The following is a 26712-nucleotide window of genomic DNA, read 5'->3' as shown; positions in this document are numbered from 1 at the left end:
ATGTGAAAATATAACTGTTAATGTGTATCTCTGCAGGTAAGCATCAGGGGAATGTGGGTTGTGTATTATAATTAGCTGCTTTAAGTGGTAGTTGTAGTATTTGTCAATAATTACTGGTCTTATTGGAATTAGACAATTGTATTTTTATTTATAAAATACTGAATTTTTTTATTATCTGTACTATTACTACCTCAGTGAAGCCCTCATATATAGCTCATATGTAAGAAATAGTGCTGTTGGGAAGGCTTCTCCATTTATATAATGGTACAGTATACTGACTCCTTTTCATGCAGATTCAGTTAAGAGCTCACTTCCCCAGGAACACATAACATCCAGAGCACTAAGTGAGGTATGATTGAATATTGAAATTGAGTACAGTGGTCCCTCGGTTAACGAACTGTTCGATTAATGAAATTTCGGTTAACGAATTTGCTCCCATAAGGATTTTCAGTTCGATTAACGAAATCCTTACAACAAACACGTTTTATTGTGTGCATCAGCTGATCGGCCAGTCCGCCAATACAGTAATCAGTTCTATGTTTACATTCGTTTCCAGTGGAGTACCAGTAAATACCAAGAAAGTTGGTCTCTTGAATATTTCTACATTTTTTATTCGTATTAAAATTCGTGGTCATTCTGAAATCAAGTTAACATATTGATAATATACAGTGCAGAAATTATTATGAAACAAGAAGAAGGCATTAGAACCAATGCACTATGTAAAGAATATGGTATGTCATCATTGACTGCCTCTACAATCAGCTGTTTGATATGTAAACAAAGCTGCCTAGAATACGACATACACACCTCAAGGTAAGTTAAAATACATTATTCGATTGTTTCTTTATTTATTATTGTACAGTATACTGTACAGTACAGTACTGTATTTAGTTTATATTTAATGTTTTGTTAATTCTATTACCAGTATACAGTACTTTGTATGTATATATACTTTTTCTGTGAGTTGGAACCAATTACCCAATATCCCATTGAAATAATAGATTCGGTTAACGAAATTTTCCGTTAACGAACGACTCTGTGGAATGAATTGTGTTCGTTAACCGAGGGACCACTGTATATGACTTTTGGGTGTGTACTTGCATGTTATACTTATGCTGAGAGGGAAATTTTTACATAATTTTACTGTATTTGAAGGGACTTCAAGCTGCAGAGAAACAGAAGCTTAGTCCATGGGATATTTTAGATGGTCATCGTAACCCTGCCCCACTCTCTTGGGCATGGTTTGGTGCTACACGTCTTGAGCGCAAACCTCTCAAATATGAGGAAGCTCATAGATTGTTAAGGTAAGGCTCACTATGGTTTTTAATCTTTGATACTTATTTACATATACTGTACTGTATAGTACAGTAATTCTTCACCAACTTTGCATTTATAAGTCACAGTTTTAAATATTTAAGTTTTGTGCTTTATTTACTATTTTTATGTGTATTATTTTTTTTAAATGTTGTATAAAATATATTCTATACGGTATTTTGAAGATTTCATATTTTCGATGCCGTTAAATTTTTTCTTTATAAAACAGTGCAGTACAGTAAACCCCTGCTTTACACGGTTTCACTTTACGCGTTTCCATGTTTACGCGGTACCCTGCCAAAACCGGAATGCTCACTTTCCGCGGTGTGTGTACCCTTTTACGCGGAGAGCGGCGCGAGCAGGGTGCGCACAAGGTCGCCCAGTCATCAAAACATTACCGAGTTCTTCACCCGCCACCCACCACAGCCGGCCCAAGTCAGTGATAATGATAGTGAGGATATGGACTTTGAGAGGTTTGACAAAGAGGCCCTGCAAGCCTCTGTGGTGGATAGTGATACAATTGATACAAGTGATACAGGTGAGGGCCAATAATCTGCCCTCTGCCTCGGAACCAACCCCCCATCCCCGTGTGCCCAGCCATCATTTCTACTAATGTAAGTGTTAAAAAACCTAATATTATTGATATTTCTCTTAATTATTAATTGTGTGTGCATACCATCATAAAATTAAGAAGTTATTTTTACTACAACGTAGGTATTGTGTCTGAAAAAGTGGTGTTTGGGGGTCGGCCCGGTCTCTATTTCAATTAATCCCATATGTTATGTTATTCACTTTACGCGTTTCTCACTTTACGCGGGCCGCCGTGGGTTCAATTGACAGTGTAAAGTGAGGGTTCACTGTATAAGCATAAATAACTGTACAAATATAAATCATTGTAATAAAACAAAAAATTGGGAGAAATAAATACAAAGAGAAGTGGTGCATTTATGAGTGGACATGCTTTGTGATACCATAATTTATGGCATATAAGATACAATTTGTCAAGAAAAAAAGTCTTAAAACATTAGTGTGCATTCAATGTGTGAAGTTGCTGGTTTCCAGTAGGCTAAATTTACCTAACCCAACTCCTGATTAATAATGCTATTGTTTACTTAAACATACTATTATTATTATTTTCTTATTACTTTTAAGTAATTAAAAAAGAATTATTGTAAATATTAAAGTTGGATAACTTGAGATGATTATCATCCATATGGCACTCAACTCTTCAGAGTTAATCAGTAACCATTTCTGGTATTTTACAAGCGTTACCATCTATTAATGTCGTACCTACCACATTTATCTTATTCCTGTATTTTTATTAGGTAACATACTTTAGCTTTTGAAACAAACTTGAAATTTGATGATAACGGTGAATAACGCAGCTAGCCATCACTATTCATTAGTAGTCTCACTAGCACGTACAGTTAACCCTCACTTTACGCGGTCCCACATTCCGCGTTTCCACGTTTACGCGGTGCCCTGCCGGAACCCAGGATGCTCACATTCCGCGGTGCGTGTACCCCTTTTCACGGAGAGCGGCTGGCGAGCCGCGCCATTTTGGGATCCAAACCTCCCGCCATCCGCCATGTTGTGTAAGCTGCGCGAACATGGTGCGCACAAGGTCGCCCAGTCATCAAAACATTACCAGTTCTTCACCCGCCACCCACCACAGCCGGCCCAAGTCAGTGATAGTGATAATTATGGTGAGGATATGGACTTATATGGACTTTGGGGAGTTTGACAAAGAGGCCCTGCAAGCCTCTGTGGTGGATAGTGATACAATTGATACAAGTGACACAGGTGAGGGCCAATAATCTGCCCTCTGCCTCGGAACCAACCGCCCATCCCCGTGTGCCCAGCCATTTTTTCTACTAATGTAAGTGTTAAAAAACCTAATATTATTGATATTTCTCTTAATTATTAATTGTGTGTGCATACCATCATAAAGTTAAGATAATATTTTTACTACAACATAGTTGTGTGTCGTCAAAAAGTGGAGTTTGGGGATCGGCCCGGACTCCATTTCAATTAATCCCATATGTTATGTTATTCACTTTACGCGTTTCTCACTTTACGCGGGACCCTCCGGGTTACATTAACCGCGTAAAGTGAGGGTTAACTGTAGTAATGCCATTTAACGGCGTGCAATGAAAACTAGTATTCACTTAACATTTCACGTTTTCGCAGTGCTTATCATAGTACGTATGGACATCTTAGTACAATGAGTAATGATTATAAAAACAACAACTTAGTCACAGAAGTCTTTCTGTGAGACTGATGATTTGTACACTTCTAAGGTGTTTTCCAATCCATGGGAAAAATAATCAACTATATATATATATATATATATATATATATATATATATATATATATATATATATATATATATATATATATATATATATATATATATATATATATATATATATATATATATATATATATATTTATATATATAAAAATATATATACACAGTGGGGTATGCTATAACGAACGGATCCTACTACGAATATTCCTATAACGAACGGTTTTACCTATAAAACTGAGAATGCTATAACGAACGCAACTCCTACAACGAACGCGGATGAATACGGGACTATTTCGTCTGGCGCATGAATATTGTTGTACCGCGACCCACAACAAGAGCGTCAGGCGCCATCTTTGTCTCATTGTGTAGCCAGTGCACCACTGTTATTGTTGAAATTTCGTCTTTTGATGTGGAAATTCGCGTTATTTGTATAACTATTTTGTTATACAAGTATACAATTGTAACAATGAGTCGTCCAAAGCGAGTGAGAAAGCTAATAACCCTTGAAACTAAGAAAGAAATTATAAAGAAACGTGAGAATGGAAGAAGCATTGCGAAACTTAGTGATGAATATGGGATGGCTAAATCGACTATATGTACGATTTTGAAGAATAAAGAGGAGTTAAAAACTGTGCAAGTGGCTAAGGGAATCTTTAGACTTAGCAAAGCAAAGTGTAATGTGATTGAAGAGATGGAAAATTTACTCTTAGTGTGGATAAAGGAGAAAGAAATGGCAGGTGGTAACATTAGTGAAGCTATAATTTGTGAGAAGGCTAAACAATTGTTTGAGGACCTTAAAGCCAAGACTCCCAGTGGAAGTGATAGTGATGTGCCAGTGTTTAGGGGTACCTGCATGCTGAATAACACTAAGGTAAGATAAAGTACCGTATTTTTTACATTTTCCACAGAATTTTTTCAGTGTTAAGTGGTTGTATTTGGGGGCCTGGAACGGATTAATCCTATAACGAACGAATGCTATAACGAACGAGGTTCTGGAACCAATTACGTTCGTTATAGCATACCCCACTGTATATATATATATATATATATATAATATATAATATATATATATATATATATATAATATATATATAATATATATATATAATATATATATATAATATATATATATATAATATATATATATATATAATATATATATATATATATATATATATTCATCACTAAGTTTCGTTAATGCTTTCTTCCATTCTCACGCTTTTTACAATTTCTTTTCTTAGTTTCAAGGGTTATTAGCTTTTCACTCGCTTTGGACCGACTCATTGTTACAATTGTATACTTGTATAACAAAATATATTTATATATTTTGTGGTTATACAAATACAAGGCCTCACACAAGCCATTCAGACTGACAGACTTGACAAGTTTTACCAACCATAAAGACATGAAGCTTTAAACATCACTACAATGGATCTTGAATATTCCAACTGTAATCAGACATACCTAAGTTGCTTCAACAATTGCAAACCCCAGTTGCAATTTCAAATTCTTGTCATTACTAAGAAATAAAAAGTAACTGGTGTACTGCACTCTAAGAAGAAAACGGATTTACCTCAGGCCCTGGAAGAGAGAGAAAACGGACTCCTATGACGGGCACTCAAATAAACATACTCATAGCTGTATACTGCAATATTATGCAATATAACCCCAAATCCATTAATCGGACAATCTGCTAAAACGGACACCCTTCCCCATATATATATATATATATACAGTGGCCCTCGTTAACGAACTCAATCCGTTCCAGAAGGTCGATTCATAAACCCAAACGTTCGTTAACCGAAACCATTATTTCAATGGGTTTTTGCAGTGGTTCCAGCTCAACGAAAATTTTCTATTCAACAAAAATAGGCGGAAAAAGTTACTTGCTTTGAGGTATTATTGTGTAGAAAGCTCTGGATGATGGTGATGATGTGCATTTGAAGTGGGGAGGTGCAGGAGGGAAGAGGTTTGAAGGAAGTGGAGGTGGAGAAGCATTTTGCAGCTGGCTTGGAAGATGAGTCACCTTCCATGAAAATATCAGGAACCTCTGGACAGATTCTCCCATGAACATCCTCTCTCCTTCTTGAAGTGGAAGGCTAGAGGCTAGCATCTTGTTCCCTCTGCCTTTACTGAAAAAGTATCAATTAATGGTCTGTGGGAATGTCTGTCCTCCTCACCATTAACTTATGTTTAAGAAGGAGACCACTGAGTCCTCAGCTTATGACCTGAGAGTTAGTTCAGTTTTTCCACTTCTGGGTGCTTTGAAGCCAGTTCCTATGAACTCTCCCAGTGGTAAATCACATCTTTCAGCTGTTTAGCTGACATATGGTCATCATAATTCCTCCTCACCACTGTCAGCCTCTACCGTGTATCTCATCCAGTTCCTTCAAGTCGTGGGAGTAAGTTCCTCCTCATGAGACATCACAAAGCTCTTCCACATCCTTCTCCTCCTTCAAGACCCAATGACTGACCAATGGACACAATCTCCTGGTCCAACTCTTGTGTCATCCTCAAATCCCCTCAAAAATCATGAATACTAGTGGCCACAGTGCTCCATGAAGGAATTGAGGGTTCTGTGAAACTTCTTGCCATGATAGCCACAATCAATTTTACAGCCTCCAGGGCGTTGAATTGTGTCTTACAAGACTGTTTTTCAGTGTTAGTTTCAGGATCAATGGAGATTTGCCTGATGACACCTCTAAACATTTCTTCATGTACAACTTCTTGAAGTTGCTTCCAGTCACCATTCTGGTCCATTGGCTGTATATGGAAGTGATGTATAGTGTTTGAGCAAAACAACACTTTCACAAAGTCAAATTTATACTCCAAATTTCTGCAACAAGGTCAGGGTCATGACCAGGAGCATTATCCATGAGAGAAGAGCCTTTAAAAAGAGAGTTTATTGTGGTGGTTAGAGTGGCTCTTGACAGAGGGCAAAAACACATCAACAGCCCATTCATTAAAGAACTGTCTTGTCACCCACATGCCTTCACGGTTGGACTTCCAATAAACTCCAAGCATTGTTCTTACCACTTTCTGTTGCTTGAACACCTGGGGTTTCAGAGTGGTAGACAAGCATAGGCTTCAGTCAAAATCCCCTGAAGCATTGGCACCAAGCAATAGAGTGAGACGGTCTTTTCATAGGTTTATGCCCAGAGTAAGAGGCTTCATCCTTGATGAATGTTCTTTTGGGCATCTTTTCCCAGAACAGCCCAGTTTAAGTCAGCATTGAACACTTGCTGTAGGCAATTTTCTTCTTCCATCAGTTTTTTAATTCAATTCAGCTTTTGCTGCCCGCTAACATCAGCACTACTTAGCTTCACCATGCCCTAACAACGCCAAAATGTCACTTCTTTTCTTAAATTTTTCGAACCAGCCTTTGCTGCTTGAAAATCTTCAAATTCTGTTCTGAAAAGAACCAGGTTGATCCGTCTTTAGAAATGTTCATAATCTCCCTGGCTCTTTCTGCGATGAAATCACCAGAAGCAGATCACCTTTTCATCTGTTTTCCCTAATCCAGATGATAAGTAACCTCTCAGTTTCTCACGATTGAGATCTACTTTTAAACACTCTTGTAGATTTGTCTCTCCGCATTCACTTTGTAAATTTGTCTTTTTTGTGTAAAAAGAATTATACAAATACAGTTGATGCCGACATACCATATTCTTTACGCCATGATTTGATTTAATACCTTGTTACGTGTTTTTTTATTTATTTTCCTGCTTTATTTGGTTAAATCACTTTTCTTGATCTCTTAGGCCCCAGCATGCTGGATTCTGAGCATTGCTTGTACGTATTTTTCAAAGTTGAAGCTGGCTGTAGAAATAAAGATATTTTCTTTGCAGTAACACTGCACTGCACTATATATTGTCAATATGTAAAATAATTTTCAAAATGACAATAATTTGCTTAGGCTTACAGAAAAAAAAAAGCGTTTAGTTGAAGAAGAGGTCTCAAGCAAGATGTTACCTCCAGTAAAAAACAGAGACTGGCGCCTGTTTGCTGTATTAAGAAGGCTGGATGCAGCATCTAAACTAAGTCACTTTATAAGAGGCTGATGTCACGAGATTAAACTGAGTCACTTTACCTTTCAATTATGTTCAATAATTGTTAAATGACTAAAAATTGAATATTAAACTTTTAAAATTATTGAATAGTATAACTTCTTTGATATTTTAAAAATAAGGAATTTTGCCCTAGAACGATTAATGTATTGCGACTGATATTGTGTTGGTTGCCCGGTCATGCGGCTAGCTGTTTGAGTGGTTGGAAGTAGTTGTTGTTTAAATTTTTTTAGTTAATAATTGAATGATCTTTATGGAGGGCGTTCGTTAATTAAATTAGTATCTGGAGGTGTTATGTTAAGCGAGGGTCATGTATATATATATATATATATATATATATATATATATATATATATATATATATATATATATATATATATATATATATATATATATATATATATATATATATATATATATATATATATATATATATATATATGGGGGAAGGTGTCCTGTAGCAGATTGTCCTAATTAACGATTTCTAATATTGCATAATATTGCAGTATACAGCTATGTATGTTTATTTGAGTGCCCCGCCATAGAGTCCGCTCACTTCCAGGACGCCTGAGTTGTCTGCTTTTCTTAATCTTAGAGTGCAGTACACCAGTTACTTTTTATTTCTTAGTAATGACAGAATTTGAAATTGCAACTGGGGTTGCAATTGTTGAGGCAACTTAGGTATGTCTGATTACAGTTGGAATATTCAAGATCCATTGAGTGATGTTTAAAGCTTCAACTGTTTTATGGTTGGTAAACTTGTCAAGTCTGTCAGTCTGAATGGCTGTGAGGCCTTGTGTTTGTACAACCACAAAAATATATAATATATAATGTTATGGAAATTATCATAAACACACATAGGCATGACGAAGTTTATTACAAAGTGATGAAAAGGATACTGTAAGTAGCATGCTTCTTTTATTTGAGTGCCCATCAAAGAAGTCCGTTTTCACTTCAGGACGCCTGAGTCAGTCCGCTTTTTCTTAATCTTAGAGTGCAGCACACCAGTGACTTTTATTTCTTAGTAATGACACAGAATTTGAAATTGCAACCCAATTGTAACTGGGACAATCCCAGAACCAGAAATTTGATATGGACAGTTCATTTCTTCCGATTTATCCAAATTGGATTAAAGGGGTCCGAATTAACGAGGGTCGACTGTATACAGTTGTACTCGCTAACGCGGTCAATTGAACCCACAGGATACCGCAGATAAGTGAAACCCCGGTTATGAACAACAAGAACATATGGGATTAATTCCAATAGAGACTGGCCCGACCCCAAACTCCACTTTTTGACGACACACAACTATGTTCTAGTAAAATAACATCTTAATTTATGATGGCACATGCCCACTAATTAATACTTAAGAGAAATAGAGAAATACAGTAGCCAAGTTAATGTCCATTCATATAATGGACTCGACTTCCCCCTCTTCTCACACTACACTGCTGGCTCTTCCTCTAAGAAATTTTGGGGGAAAACCACTAGATTTTAATAAATAATACCTCACAAAGTTAGGATAATATAATTGACATTGCTGGATGCCTTGTAGACCAGGAATATTTTAATATAAATGTCATATATTTTTCAATAAAAAGATAAATATATTTACTCAGAGTAAACATTATATTCAAAATTTGTATGTTCATGCAAAATCTATGATGTTTATATTCAAAATCATCATCAAATTGTAAGAATTCCAGCAATAATTATATTCTGGCTGGGATTTGTATGAATTTTATGAGCCAAAAACAATATTTTCAGTTAATAAAAAAAAAATATTCTTCACGACACTATCTGTCAATCAAAGTACCCTCACCTTGCCACCCCCTCTTCCAACCGGCGCCAGATGGTCGGTCTGTCCCAACCCTCCCCACCACCCTCACCCCTCCCTACTAGAAGCTTTGGGAGATTGTAATTTCATTTTTAGTAATAAATAATAACTCAGATTAAGTTAGATAATATATTGACATTGCTGGATTCTCTTTAAGACCAGGAATATTTTGAATATAAATGTCATATATTTTGCACAAAAGATAACATATTAATAGAGTAAATATATCTAATGTAAATCTATGATGTTTATGTCAATAAAAATATATTATATCACAGTATATGAGTAGATGAACCGCTAAGTGAAAGTTTGGTCTGCGAGGCACCGATGAGTAGGAGAATGCTATGAAAACTGCAGCGGGTACAACTGTACAGTAATACTCTATGACTAGGCTATACGCCGATTCTTACATTTACGCTTTGTACCGCCAGAACCGAATTTCATTTACACAGTGCATCTACTCATATACGGGTGTGAAGTATAATTTTTTTATTTAGTCATGAACTCATATAAATTACCAGCCAGAATATAATTTTATATTGCTGAATTCTACAATATGATGATCATTTTTGAATATAAACATCATGGATTTTGCATTAGACATACAAATTTAGATCTAATGTAATAATTTGGTTTACACAAAGCAAATATTTTATCTTTTGTGCAAAATATATGAAGTCATTCAAAATATTCCCTGACCTGCAAGGAATCCAGAATGTCAATTATATTATCCTAACTTTAGGCTGAGGTATTATTTATTATTAAAATGTAAATATACTGTTTTCCCCAAACATGTCTCTGGGAGGGAGCGGTAGGGGGTGGGGAGGAGGGTCCAGCCAGACTGGGAAGAGGGGGGCGAGCCGGAGTTGGGGTATTTTGATGGACAGATAGTGTCTGGGTGATGTATTTTTTATTTAGTGAAGATATTTGTTTTAGCTCATAAAATTCATAAATTACCCGCCAGAATATAATATACATTGCTGAATTCTACAATGTGATGATCATTTTGAATATAAAATCATGGATTTGCATTAGACATACAAATTTTAGATCTAATGTAATAATTTGGTTTACAAAAGCAAATATTTCATCTTTTGTGCAAATATATGAAGTTTATTCAAAATATCCTTGACCTGCAAGGAATCCAGAAATGTCAATTATATTATCCTAACTTTAGTCTGAGGTATTATTTATTACTATACCTTAAAATCTAGTGTTTTCACCCAAACATTTCTAGAGGGAGGAGAGTCCAGTATTTGAAATGGACATTAACTCGTGTGACTGTATTTCTGTTAAATATTAATTGTGTGTGCATACCATCATAAAATTAAGAAGTTATTTACTACAACGTAGGTATTGTGTCTGAAAAGTAGAGTTTGGGGGTCGTCTGCCCTCTATTTCCATTAATCCCATATGTTATGTTGTTTACTTTATGCTTTTCGCTTACGCTACGCGGGGTTGAATTGACCTAGTGAGGAAACACTGTGGTTATCAGCAGATATATATATATATATATATATGCTGATAACCACAATGAGAAAAACACGAAGTTCCCAAGCGCTGTGTAATTCACATCTTCAGGGTGAGTACAGACTAAGGAGAAGTACAAAACAAGGTGTATATATACAGAGGAGGGTGAGATCAAGTCCACAATGGTCAGTTATTAGGTAATGACCCTACTAATCTTTAAAAAGCACCGCAATAGTCGGGTAGTCAGGTCAGAGGGTAAGGTGACCCAACCTTCTCACCTGGTTACAAATCTTCTTAATTACAAAATTGTCCAGTTTGTACATGCCATTACTCAAATTCATGTTGACTGCTTCGTATGTTTTATGAGACTAGATTCTATGATGTTCCTACTGTCAATTGAATTACAAGGTAATAATGAGGAGGCATTATCCCAGTCAATACAATGCTTATTATCCCTCAGATGAACAAACAGAGCATTGGATTCCTGGCCTGTCCTAACACTGTATTTATGTTGTTTAAGTCTAGTTACAAGATCTTTACCTGTCTGGCCTAAGTAAAACATATTACATTCCTTGCAGGAACTTTATATATATATATATATATATATATATATATATATATATATATATATATATATATATATATATATATATATATATATATATATATATATATATATATATATATATATATATATATATATATATATATATATACAGTAGTACCCGATTTAACGTTCAATTGAACCCACGGGTACTGAAGAAAGTGAAAACGTAAAGTGTACAACAGAACATAAGGGATTAATTCCAATAAGACTGGCCAGAACCAAACTCCAGCAAAAATAACATCTTAATTTTATGATGGTATGCACACACAATTACTAATTAAGAGAAATATCAATAATATTAGGTTTTTAACACTTACGTTAGTAGATAAGATTGCTAGGCACAGGGGATGGGGGGGGGTTCGAGGCAGAGGGCAGATTATTGCTCACCTGTATCACGTATCAATTGTATCACTATCCACCGAGGCACGGGCCTCTTTGTCAAACCTCAAAGTCCATATCCTCACTATCACTGACTTGGGCTGGCTGTGGTGGGTGGCGGGTGAAAAAACTCGTGTTTTGATGTTGTGCACCTCCTGCGCGCCGCTTCCGCGTAAATGATGAAATTTACGCATAATTAAAACATTTCATTAAACCGGTAAATGAAAGCGTAAACAAAAATATCCAGACATAATGACAGTCATGGCGGTTAACGTCAACGAACAACGTCGATCGCATATCGTCGTACCCCCAAAACACTTCATATGCCTGCTGGACCACCCTCCGACCCCCTAGCGGAACCTGACCCTCCCCATACAGGCCAGATATTATGTGTTAAAGATATCTTACCTTTGGCTCCAGGTGTAATGTTAACCTACATCTATTGAGAATAAAATCTACCTACATTTACAATAACACATTTACTGTAATCAGACCTATATAGTTGCCTCATCAATTGCAATTGGGGTTGCAATTTCCAAATTCTGTGTCATTACTAAGGAATAACGAAGTCCTTGGTACTGCACTAGATTAGAAAACTGGGCAGTAGGCGTCCTAGTGAAAAACAGACTCCTATGGCCGGGGCACTCAAATAAGAGTCATGGCTACATGTTTTGTGGACTACCCACTATACAGTATTGGCGATATCCTTTTCATCACTTTGTAATAACCTAGTCATGCGCATGTATATTTCATACAATTACCATAACATTATATCTTTAGTGGTTCTGAATAAGCCAGTTGTACAAACACAAGGACCTCACACAGCTACTCAGCAATGAACTTGACAAGTACCAACCCATAAAGACAGTTGAAGCTTTAAACATCACTCACAATGGATCTTGAACCAACTGTAATCAGACATATCTAAATTGCCTCCAACAATTGCAGCCCCAGTTGCAATATCAAATTCTGTGTCATTACTAAGAATAACAGAAGTCTCTGGTACTACACTCTATGATTAGAGAAAACAGGCGACTCAAGCGTCTTAGTGAGAAAGCGGACTCTTATGGGGCACTCAAATAAAAGAGACATAGCTACATGTTTGTGGACTACCTGTACAGTATTGATGTATCTTTTCATCACTTTGTAATAAACCTAGCCATGCTATGTGTGTTTATGATATTTACCATAACATATATATATTTTAGTGGGTCATGGTCATAAAATGAGAAGGGTTGGTGCCTGGAACCAATTGATTAATTCCATAGGTTTCTGTAATTTCGGACAGCATCCATTAGATTAACATCACGTTCCAGAACGTTTTAGGACGTTATCTGGTGCATGACTGTATCGTCATGTTATGCAGATATCTACATTTCTGGAATATATAGCTGGGGAACCTGGGGAGTCATCCAATAGACTTGTTGATACAGCACAAATCACTATCACTGGGTAAGTTATAAGCAGTATCCTGTAGAAACTGATTGATCAATTTCTGCTGTTAATATCTCAGAAAAACTTCCAAGACAGATGTTTATCTTATTTATACTCTTTTTCTGGGTATTTTGGCCAAGATTTTAATTAAGCATGCATCAAATTTATATATGAGCTATATTTAATTACCTTCATTTATATACCCTTCTCTTCCTGTAGATTCCACACATACAATTACCAAGGCTGTGTCCTTCTGCAACCACCACCTTTCCAGAAGATTTGGAACCTGTACCTGACAAGCAAGTAAGTCCATGATATTTTTATATACCAGCAGACATTAGAAACATCATAAAGAAACTGGTAGTATCTTCAGAATGGAATATGAACAGTCCATTCATGAGGTCCTGATGCGAGTTGTGATGGTTATACTGGCTTACAGATAACCTGATTGACCAGATTGTTACCTCAAATAAGTTTTACTTCCAATCCCTCTACAAGGCTAAACTAATTGTATCAATAGCACTGTCAACAATTATCTTGCCATTCACTTTAATTAAACAAATTCCCAATAAGATAGTTTCCTATTTATTAAACCTCACTGAAATTGCATTGGATCTGAACAAAATTAAAAGTTGAATGCAGTCTTCCAAATCCAATTGCTTGAGACCACTCCCTGTTCAATTCTTGAAAATTTTGAACTTTGATACCTAAACATCATGGTCTTGTATACACAATTTAAGTATAATAATAATTATACAGAAGTATAAAAGTAATAATTCCTGTTTTCTTGGATATGATAAACAATATGTTCTGTAAAATTTAACCTCTTTGGAAGCCAACAGTGTGTCTTGTTTTAATATTTCCATAACATAATGAGGTGATTAAGGAGTCTTCCTTAATAAATTTTGCCATCTTGCTGTTACGATTTTATTTTAATTTTCTCAGCAAAAGGTAAGGCTCCAGACACCAACATCTGACCAGTCACCACGTGGAGCATCAAAGCGTGGCAGGAAAATCAACGCAACAGGCGGCGAGCACCAAGACAAGTGCCCAGTGTCAACAACATGGCCAGTGTAAAATATATTAGTACTGTATATTGTTTGCATGCTATATATCATCAGTCTTCACTTGTCCATTATATAGGTATACAGGTTTATCTCTCTAGTCCGGCATTCTGTGGTCCGAAACTCCTGGTCGGAACGATTTTAGTTTGTCCAATAGGTAGATGGGCAGTTTTTTTTTTTTTTTTTTTTTTTTTTTTTACTAATCTGAATTATTATTATTATTACAGGAGTATTAAATTTTTGCCCTCAGGCCCCAATGTGGGTCAGTGACCTATGCCGGGTGGGTAATCCCCTAAAAAAAAAAAAGCCACGGAAATTAAGGTTTGTTTACATCCGGCAGTGTGCTCTCTCTCTCTGCTTGTCTATACAGAGTACAACATTTAACCCTTCAATATATATAGCAGTAAATAAGTGTTGCTTTCATATTCTTATGTAGAGTAATGACGATATATTTTCACATGTCTTGCTTACATACGAGCAGTTCTCACTTTTTTACCATATGGTTATCTACTTATATTCCATTTATTAACATTAAATAACATTACAGGTACTTCAAGCAACCATATTCATTTTTACATTAATTTTACTACATAAACTCAGGGTCTTATTTTCTTCAGTTTTATATGTAGAACCAATCAGTCACTGGTTTCGTAGCTTTAACATAAACAATGCACAGCCGTCTCGTCTCCTCTAATATTCCACGTATTATTAATAAATTGTATTGTTAATTTTGCACACCGCATTACATTGATTCAATAAAACAAATTCAGAAACATTAATTAAAATATATATGAACAGTAAATAAGTGTTGCTTTCATATTCTTATATAAGTAATGGCGATATGTTTCCGCATATTAATAAGCACTTACATATCTGATCTCTCTTCTTACCATTATCGTTAGCTACTTCTATTGTTCCATTTATTAACATTAAATAACAATACTTAAAACAACCATATTAATTTTACTACAGCTACAACCAAGGTCTTATTTTCTTCAGTTTTATATGTAGAACCAGTCAGTCACTGGTTTTGTAATCACTTAACAATGCTGTGTCATTTCTCGTGTGTTTTAATATTCTACGTATTATTAATGAATTCTATTGCTCATTTTGCACATAAACATTAATTCAATAAAAGACATTCAGTAATAAACAACAATCTTTTGTACATAAAATAACGCTGTTTACGATTATGCGTCGTCTGCACTTTGGCGGGCCGTTCAAACCGGTCGAAATTCAAGTTTCGCCGTCAATTTTTATTTATTTATTTTTGTTCCAATAAAATACGTTAAGAATTAAAACTCTCGAAATTTGAGAAGCTACTATCGACATTTAACCCTTCAATATGTCTTCAAAGAGACCATGGCGCAGAGAAAGTGGTGCTAGTGCTTCCAGGCATAAGCACAAGTCACTATCTATCGAGGGTGAATTTCCATGGTCGGCAATTTCCATGGTCCGACCACGGTCAGGTCGAGGTTGCCGGACTAGAGAGAGTACAACCTGTATTAATATAAATTGATTTAAGTACAGTAAACCCTCTCAAAAATATATTTCTTGACATATTACCAGATAATTCGTAATATTGGACATCTCTGTCGGTATAGTTAGCTGACTCAGCCAGTAAGATCCAGTAATGGGAACATTGTCCACTATTGACCATATGCAAGTTGGAACATCATAGACTCAGTGTGAGTGACTATCCCAGTCAATATGTAGTGTATAGATGCATATTTGAATAATGTATCTTAATATTTGGTAGGTTTGTATACAGAATACAGGCACTTCCAGATTTATGAAAGGGTTTCGTTCCAGATAAACCTTTCATCAGTCAGATCACATTTTCCATAGAATTCCATTATATAAGCTGAGCTACATTTCCCCAAGAGGGACTTTACAACAATGTCTTAAAATCCCACAAAACATGTTTTCACTGAATTTTTTGGGTACATTGATTATAAGTAAGTGACATTCATGCTGAACAGCACACACACACACACACACACACATATATATATATACAATACAGGTAAAAGAAATAATTGTCAAAGGGCAAACACATAAAGGAATGTACATCTTTTTGTATAGTATCTTGTGCAAATGTTATTCATGGATTTGGCAATTCTGGCCATTTTGAGATACTAACCCTGCAGTACGAGGGGCCCTGTATTACCAATCTATAGTTTATACAGTAAGGCCTCGCTTAACATTGCTATTCTTTGATACCCATGATTCTGACAAAGTTGTTTCTGACCCAACTGATTCGTTATAACGTTGTCACCCAACACGGACTACTTTGTATGGCGCCCACCCTCTCTCATCTTGGCACGCTCTGCTCGCTGGCGTCACAGCTTCTAGCGTTTTCACCAGTCTTTGTTAAGCTTCCACAGCGTACATGGGTGTAGTATTTTGCAATAAATACTGTACAGTAACCATTTGAAATGGCTCTCAAGTGTCCATCAAGTGTTAGTGATGCTAGTGTTGTGAAGAAGCAACACAAGACCAATTAGCCTTGCTACGAAAATTGTGGTTTTAAACCATTTTGAGAAAGGTTAACGTGCTGTGGACATTGGTGTAGCGTTAGGCCTAACCCCCACAACAGTGCATACTATACTCCTCTATCCACTACCCCACCACACACTCGCTCCAGCTCTGGCCATCTAATGAGTACAAAACAAAAGATTGTATTATCTTATTAATTAAACATTAATTTAGTTTATTTATCTTTTTGGATGTACAGGTGCTTCTCTACTTACGAGCGAGTTACGTTCCTGAGACTTGTTTGTAAAGTCCAACTTTACTCATGTAGATACCAAACATATTTAAAAAATGAAAAGATTATGGATATTTAATACAGCTATACCCTTTAATGCAGCCTTAAAACCTGCCTCACTCTTCTCCTCTTAGGTAATTTTTGTTCTCTGGAATTTTCTTTAAAATAATCCAGTCTCATCCACATTAAACACCAGTTCTGGCAGGTAACCCCTTCGGTGATGATGTTTGTATCTCTGAAAGTTTGTAAGTTGAACGTTCTTAAGTGGAGGAGCACCTGTATATGTAATGTATTTTATGGGGCAAGGGAGGCTGAGGAATGGAACTAGCATATTTTATTTATTTCTTAAGGTGTAAATTGATTCAGTGATATGTCCATTAGCGGAACAATTGGTGCAGAGCACTTCTGGGTAACAAGACGACTTTCTCAAACCGGAAAAATTCTTTATCCCCCGAACCTTTTCGGTTACTCGAAAAGTTTCGAGTGTCTAAACTAGACCTCTTGCACAGACACACAGACTAGCCCACACTTCCCCAGAACGTTTCTGGGAGCTGGAATATTTTCCTTGAGTCTAAATTACTGGAATCCGTCAGTAGTTTTAGTTAAGTTAAAAACTTAATTTCTTTACTATAATAATCCAGAATAGTTTATCTAAAAGTTTGGTTAAGTAAATACAGATATTTAAAATTAAAAATCTAAGGATATGGGCATGAATGAAGCTGTGTGTTACAGCAAGAATGTTATTTTCCACTCCCATGGAGCTGTAGGGATTAGTGGGTCTTGTGTAACTAATCTGACCTGATGCAATGTCAGGTGGAGGTAGGATGGGGATTAGTGGTCTATATTACTGATCTGATAGAATGTTAGGTTACTTTTTCTTGGGGTGAAGGATCAGTGGGTCTAATGACCTGAAAGGCTTTGAATAAACCTGAAACCTAAAATATTTTTAAAGAGATTGTGGTAATTACAGATATAAGTATAAATGAGCAAAGTTGTATCCCTTCAACATTTTGTTACATAACATTTTAAAATATGGAGGAGAAAGCAAAAAGGCATGGGTGGAGAGATGGAGTAAATGAGTGTTGCAGTGTCCTCAACAGCTGATATTTAACTTACTACCATACAGTCACGCACACACAGATATGTCTTAATTCCCTTGCTGGGGGTGTGTGAGTGTGAAGTGTGAGTGGTGTTGGGTGGGTGTGTGTTTGTGGTTGTTGGAGGTGTGTGTGGTTGCTAGGGGTGTGTTTGTGTGTGATTTAGGTGTATGTGTGATGTGTAGGTGGTGTTGGTGTGTGTTGGGAAGTGAACCTTTATGTGGGGTTGGTTCGCGTGGTCAGTCTCCCCCTCCTCCTCCTCCTCTTCCTCTTCTTCCTCTTCTTCACTCGTGTAGCTAATTGTGATAGGGAGATGAACTTGATACCATAATGATCCTGAATAAATGTTCTACCAAACGTTTCTTTTAAGATATCCTTAAACAAAATATTTCTACATGATTTAGTGATGAGAATTCTATTCTTATATATAAAAATGTAAGAAATGTTGATACTGGAGTCAGTAAAATCAGTTTTAATTTTGTTAGACACCATTTTTTTATCAAAATTATTCTGAATATTTTATCTAAAAGTTTGGTTAAATAAATATATTAAAAACAACAAAAGCTCTATATATGATACAGGCGTGAACAGAACTGTTTCTTTTATCTTCACCACTGATCGCCTGTTAGTCTCTTGGCGATCATCACGTCTATGTAACACACTTCACTCAATTGACTGTTATACATAACTAATCATGTCTAACACTTGTGATGAAGGTTGGGTGGAGATAATTGGGTCATGTTACTAACCTGACCTAATGCAACGTCAGGTCACTCAGTGTTGGGTGGGGCATTAGTGGGTCTTATGACCTGAATATACCTTGAATGGCATTTTTTTTACCTAAGAGGCATATACTACTATACTGTATTGTATGAAAGTTATGCTATTAATAAGCACAGATTATTACAGTAATGTATCTGTTCTAATTAATGAAAAATAAATACAGTAAACATTATTGTATCATGAATGAGTCAGTACTTTAGGCAAACAGTGAGGCCTACTTTGGGAAGGGGGGCGCTGTGTGTGTCTACACACACACACACACACACACACATATTTACAATACAGGTAAAAGAAATTAATGTCTCTAGAACTAATGGCTCCTTGTCCCAGGCGCAAAAATGTCGGTAACTTTAAAACTACTGTACCTGCAAACATTCTTGGGTACATCCAGGGTGTCATCCGCGACAATAGAGAATCTAGCAATAAAAAATCCGCTAATTTGGGGGCCCCTGTATCATTATTTATTGTTTTTATACATTTAGTACATTCTCTGGAAGATACAGACAATCGGCTTTTTCCGGACAGGTGGTCCCACCTTTAGTCCGAATCTTCGAGGGTTCACTGTACCATATAAGGTAGAAACTTTATAGTGGAGCTTAGTAATCCAACAGCCTGTATTCCAGTATTCTCCAAAAACTTATACAATTTAAAATGCTCTCACAAATTTTTAAATGCAGCAAATCTGCAAAATTTAGAATTTCGGGTAGTAGTTCATGGCATTGCCTGGTGCTGCAGTTGCCTGCACTCCTACCCAACCATTATTTTCAGTCCTTAAGCATGTAGTGATGCATGTCCAGCCATTACAGTGACAAATCTATTGTCCTTTGCACATGTATTGGATTATAATAAGACTTCACTGCCCAGTGGTGGGCGAGTATGTTAGGCTAACATGTAGTGATTTTAGGTTAGCAATTTGGGACCCCACATAACTATTATAAAAACTGAATATCTGGCAACTGCTTGGTCCCAGCCAAGCCAATACAATAACAAAAAGTCCACTGTACTGTATTTAATTTTTAGCAAAATAACTTAGTTGACATTGATGACTTGGCATATATTGTTGCAGCCCACTATGCCAGCCATGACCTAACAAAACCCAGGCTTCAGTGGACCAGCACCCACTCAGTGGGGTTCTGGCTTTGGTCAACAGCAGCCACCTCAACAACAACAACCCTTTTATATACACAGCAACCATTACCACCAGGTATGTTCCTTCATCATACTCAGAAAGTATATCATATGCCTTAATTTTTATTTTGTGTATTGATAAATTTTGCTTTTAGAATTCTGTTTCATATTTAGCTTATACTTTTACCCCCAACATGAAGTTATTGGTGATGGTATAAAAAATTTTCTTTCTGTTTGTGCAATACTTTAGTAACCCCTTACTTGGTTTGTGATATTTGAAATGTAATACAGTATTAGTATGGACAGCTGTCAGAGTATATATGTTTTGAGATAACACTTGGTACAGTAAACTGTACTTAACTGCACTTGAGGAATTTTTTGAAACCAGAATCACAGAATTTTTTTTAAGTTGAAACAAGGAGGGTCTAGATCTGATCATTAGAAGTATTAAGCCAGACTTGAAATGAATTCCTCATGCATGAAAAATATCTATCAGTTGTGTTAGGAAGGAAGGTATAGGCAGCCTAATCACAATATCCATTAGAGCACTAGACTAATGTAAATACAGTAAAGCTAACAAGCATGTTACATGGGTGATGATTATATAACATGGCATATCAGTGAGTACTGTTTGCCAAAATTATTTGGCGAAATATTATTGACCCACTTTGGTGTTCAGGTGTATCACTAGATTGCTTCTTGAATATAGCTAACTGCTCTACTATTTCCTAGCTGAGTAATACTCCTTACACATATTTACATATCATATCATATCATATGTACTTTCATTATAACTTCATTGTATGAGAAAATTCTCCAAGTTAAAGAATGTAAAATTATAAGATGCATTTCTTGTAGAACTGTTCCAGAGTAAGTATAGAATTGTTAAGAATTTGACTCTTTCTCTTGCTATTCACTGCTTAGGGTGTTTATTTTCAAAACTAAGGCTGGAAGTTATCACCAAGTTTTAGATACAGTATGTACAGTCAAAAAAGATGCTCTAGTACTGGCAATTTTATCTGCAATACGTCTTGAAGTAAGGCTGTATGTAATGGAGTTTGTGATATGTAGATTCATTTTCGTCTGTATCACTTTCATGATAAATGTTAAACAATCCAAATGTAGCACTTTACTAATAAGTTATTAATCATTATTTAAGATCGTGAGAAGTTTCCAAAGTTTGTGTATTTGCTTAAATAACAAAGAAAATTATATTAATGAATTGGCAATGCAACTGCATCCAGGGCTGCCACAATATTCTCACATCACATTTCAAGAATACATGTTCCACATTTAATCTTGAGTGTTTCATGAAGGACAAAATAATGGCATGCAGTATCCTCGCACCAGCACCCCACGGATCACCAGTATTGCCAGGTAAAATTGCAATTTTTGAGAGTCAAGGTGGGTCGGTGCATCTTTGGTACACATTGTCTGCCATCTTCAAGCTTATGGTAAAAGACAGCATTGAACTGGAGACCTAGCCTCCTCAAACTCTATGCTGTGTCAGGATGCTTGAGATTATGTAAGCTGATGATAATGATGATGTTCAGCTTGAAATAAACCTATCAGGTATTAATGACACTTCAAGCTCTGTATCCAAATGCAAAATTATTCTCCCATTAAAACAAAAAAAAACATTTTACTATATAACTGAATAGACAATAATTTCAACATCACAGGTATGCCACCTGCCAGTTGTCCATTACAACATTGAGTTTGATGTAGAAGATGGGGAATTTTTAGAGCGAGAAGTGAGAAAGTAGACGATGTTGAGGAGCAGTCCTTGAGAACGTGAAAGGGTATGGAAAAAATTTGGATGTGTTTGTTTGAGAAAGAGATATTAGGTGTGGAGGAATTGAGACAATCACTGATTTTGGTAAATGCTAATACAAGTTCTTATTTCACCCACATACTTTATATATCGTAGTAGAAATGAGTTGTGTAACATAGGTGGAACTGACGACTAAATCTTTAAAGCTCATCCCGATGTGCTGTTTTACATTGAGTCTAGTACTTTTGATCTAAGAGAAATTTAAGTTTTTGTTTATACTGAGAGAAGTGGCATCAAATCATATCAATTACTGGCCCATTAATTAAATGAGATTTGTCAGTTTTGCCAGTTCTGTTGGATTGAGTAATCTCATCTATAATTGGTTAACCTGTTTAGCTCTCAAAAAAAATTAGCGAGTGACAGAAAAAAATTTAGTTACCAAAGGTGACTTAAGTAATTAATTACTCACAGCTTCATCAATATGGAGCAATTTTGATGCGGTCTCAGTTTTTCAGAATAACTTTTCTATAAAGTGTGGTGAGTTGTTTAATAGTTGGCCTGGCATGATTGCATCTTTTATATATATAAATTATTCTTTCTCTTTGTTTCCACAGAACCTTGGCATCTTACAGCAAGGTTTAATAAAAATGCTAACAATGCACACAGAAAAAGAGTGATGACCAAGCTCCAGTGAAGACAGGAACAGAGTTTAATATTAAAACCAGTAGCAATGAGTCTGCGGAAGGTATTATTTTCACAGTAATTGCATATTTAATGACCCAATACATGGCTTACAGAACTGCTTTTTTGTTGCTTTGCTACACTGGGTTAAGTGGGAGTTGATGTGGGTGTTGAGATTGGTCATGGATGGCATGTTGTGTGAACCTATAACTCTCCATTAATCAAAGTGAAAGTACATTACTTTGTTCAGACTGCTTACACCCAATTCATTATGGGTTAGTTATAATTTGTGATTTGTACTCAAGAAATATACTGAAGATTCAAGAAGATTTATGATCAACAATTTCGTACGAGTTTGAAAAATGTTACAGTAGTTTTCTGGTTCTTTTAAGTGCTGAGGACACTTGTAAGATGTTCTTCCTACATTGTGGCTTTATTTAAAAGTCCATTCAAGATTTGAATTATTCCTCTGAAGTAGGATTTAAAGGAAGGAAAAGAAAATTATTACCTGTGACTGAGAGACTGAGACACAAAACCTTATTTCTAATTCTTATTCTCCCAGTATTACAACTGTCTTGCAAGGGTGGCAATACTTATTTTTGGTTACCCTGAAATTACTGCAGTACTAACATGTCTAGTGCAGATAATTTTATATATACCACAAAAAGTGAATGCATTGATAGGACATGATATATTTTCTTTATTTAAAAATTTAATTTGATTTAAAATATTCTTTTTTTTATTAAAAAAAAGAGCCAAAGTTTGAACTGATTATATGTTCATTAACACTCTTGCACCGCCTCATTTATACCAACAACCCTCCCTCGCATGAGGCTAGTTCTGACCTTCTTGCATGGAAGAACCACTGCATCTTTCTATCTTTTGTGTGTGGAGGGGTGGGGGGATTTTGGGCAATCTGTCCTTTTTTTTAAAACTAGGTGTTTTCTTAATACAATTGGTTGCTCTTTCACAGAAAACAAGAAAAAGTGAAAAAAATAATAAAGAAGAAATAATTTTGTGATGTGAAGTCATGTAGTATTGCAATTTCAATACACTCAACTTGTTCCGTATTTTACAGCATATAAGATGCACTTCTTTGTCTGAAAAATGCCTCAAAATCTCGTTCTTCATCCTATATGGAAGTTGCGGTCTCCGTGGCTAATGAATCCTCAGTTGCTGTCTCCAGTAGACTAAATTCTACCTAGGTGAATGTAATTAAAATTATGTTATTGCTTACTTAAACACATTATTATTACAGGTAGTCCTCATAACGTCATAAACGCGTTGTTCGATTTACGTCGCTAAACTTTAGAGCCAAAAAAAATTTTTTGTCCCGGTGATCCATCACGTTGTTTCGTCATCACGGACTACGTACTTTTATGGCAATATCGCCTCTCGTTTGGCCCCTCGCCTTTTTTTTTTTTTTTCATTGGTTAGTATTTATTGTAGGTATGTTAAAGTGGTTTTATGCATGCGTCATCATGCGGTTTGCCTGTCAGCAATATTAGAATAATAAAATTCATCCCCAGCAATTTATACAAACAAGGGTTACAAATTTGAATCAGTGAAATATAAACAAAAAATTAATTTTATAAAAATTATAAATACTTTATTAACAAAATTTTGGCGATATTATTGCTCAATGGAGGGCGGAGCGTGTGGGAGAAGATAATGGGAGAAAATTTACTAGGAATGTCCACAGCACATGCCAGCTGGACTGCTGGGAGACTACTGAAGTGCACAAAGCTCATGCTGGGAGGGTTGCCACATACTGTATTTATTAGTGTTCGATTACCGTGAGTGAGAATGGTTCCAGGAGTGACTCACCAAACCTCCTTGCATCAATCATAATTACTTGATTTGGTTGAAGTTTTTCTGTTGAGTGATGCAAAAATGGCATCAGTGCCAATTGGACAAGGTTGACATTAATGTGGATATCAGCATCGAGGTGCGTGAGTGTTAATTTATATTTTAATTGCAAAGAAGCTATGACTACCATCAAAATTATGTGATTTTATTATAAAGTAAAATTTTATTTTGATTACTCAGTAAATGTGGGAAATATTGAGTAAAGGTATTTGTATCAAACTGCAGCCTCATGAAAATGTACTTATTGACTTTGGTGTGACAAATGCTAATTTTATTAATGTTGCACAGATGCATTGCTTAAAATCCTTCCACATTGAAAGGTAATTTTATTCAGGACACCATAAAGATTGATCCCAAGTTCCTGGGTGCAGTATAAATATTATTGAGAATCTTTCCTATATGTGTATGTGAAGCTTTCAGTATTTATTATGAATGTATTTCATTTGTGAAGAAAAGTGTTTACAGTACTGTATTGTTATAAAACTTATATTTTTCTTGGTAGCTGGTGGCGCTCGATTCCAGTCAGCCATTTCAAATAGTCGGTATGTCGACAAATGCTGAGTCAACGCCACCAGGTGGACCGCCCGGCAATGATCGGGTCATCAAGTAATGCAGGGTTCTGAATATGGCTCCTGGACCTATCACTAGTTTAACACGTCAGGACCTATAATAGTAATTTCATTTGTGTTGATAATAATACCATTAATTACATGAATAACATCTTCATTTTATAATGTACCAAATGTGATATATTTGGTATAGAAATTATTAGTTGTAATTTGTGTGTAAACAATAGAAAAGAAAGGGCATGATGCTGATAAAGTTTACCTAGAAGTGAGTGTCATGGACACCCTGGCATAGATTATCTTTTTCTTTTCATTAAGAATTTTTGTGTACATATTTTAATCAGCTCATTACTTATCTAGTTATCTCTTTTGACTGTCCCAAACTGAGTAATGTATAGAATCAATATGTTTATTCCTTTTATTATTTCTATCATGTCTATTGTTGTTCAGATAGTTTTTCTTAAATACTGTATATATGAACTTGCATTTTAGAAACTCTCTCTCCTCTCGTTTATTTTGTCACTATTTTTATAATGTTTGTGATATTCCATTCCATTCCCATAAGTATCTGTAAAGTTTTCCATCTTTCACTGGTCTTTTCTATCATAGGTCTGGACTGCGAGGAGGTCTTCCAGGTCCTCAGCAAGGATCTATGTACAGCAGTGGTGGAGCTATGCCAGGCGGCCCTATGCCGCAAGGTATGACACAGCCAAGGAAGTCAGATGTACTCAGGCATGGGTGGTGGAGGGCCAGGTGGACTCCAGGTGGTCCAGGACCTGCCAAGCTGGCTTGGCACAGTATGGATCATATCAACAAGGCCCCATGGCTAGTGGACAAATGATGAGTCAAGGTCCAGGTGGGGCTACCTTCCTACAGGTCCTGGAGGCCCAGCTAATAGTATACCTGTAATGGGTCAGGGTTACCAGGAGGCTATCAAACTAATCCCACTATGATGGGATTACGACAACAGCAGCCAGGTGGCTACATTGGACAAAGCATGACTCAATCACAGATAGTCCAGCGACCACAGTACATTCAGGTCAGTATTACTCATTAACATTTTTATGCATCCCTAAGAGTTTGGTGTAGCCATTCTTGACTGTACATCTTTGTTCAACCATTTGTTCCTTACTCTTTCATGTCATTTCTGTAATCTGAGTTGCTGCTCACTATAATTTGATGAATCTACAGTACAGTATAGTCTCGATTTGCGGTCAATTAAACCCGTGGAGGTCCGCGTAAACGAAATAACAGAACATATGGGATTAATTGAAATAGAGACTGGGCCCCACCCCAGAACTACACTTTTTCCGACACAATATGTACGCTTGTAGTAAAAATAACATCTTAATTTTATGATGGTATGGACACACACATAATATAGAAGATAAATATCAATAAGAGAATAATATACTGTACAGGTACAGTGACCGTTAATCTAACGCCTCGGTTAACAAAATTTCGTTTAACCAACTGCCTTCCATAAGGATCTTCAATTCGGTTAACGAACAAAATTCGTTAACAGAGTTTCTTACTTAACCGCCCTCAACATGTTTCGCTT

At 36.0% G+C, this 26712-nt stretch overlaps 1 protein-coding gene across 1 annotated transcript in view; it reads left to right on the top strand.

The window, feature by feature from the left end:
• Window positions 1-26712, top strand: part of LOC121858309 (mediator of RNA polymerase II transcription subunit 12-like protein) — a gene marked incomplete at its 3' end in the record, with an annotated part of 265779 nt that overhangs the window by 210885 nt on the left and 28182 nt on the right. The window contains 1 exon segment of the mRNA XM_042354642.1: window positions 1156-1304. Coding sequence (XP_042210576.1) covers window positions 1156-1304 — 149 coding nt within the window.

The sequence above is a fragment of the Homarus americanus genome, unplaced genomic scaffold (assembly GCF_018991925.1).
Source record: "Homarus americanus isolate GMGI-L3 unplaced genomic scaffold, GMGI_Hamer_2.0 scaffold57980, whole genome shotgun sequence".
Lineage (NCBI taxonomy): Eukaryota > Metazoa > Arthropoda > Malacostraca > Decapoda > Nephropidae > Homarus > Homarus americanus.
The sequence above is the reverse complement of the archived record's forward strand: the minus strand, read 5'-3'. Positions and strand labels throughout refer to the sequence as shown.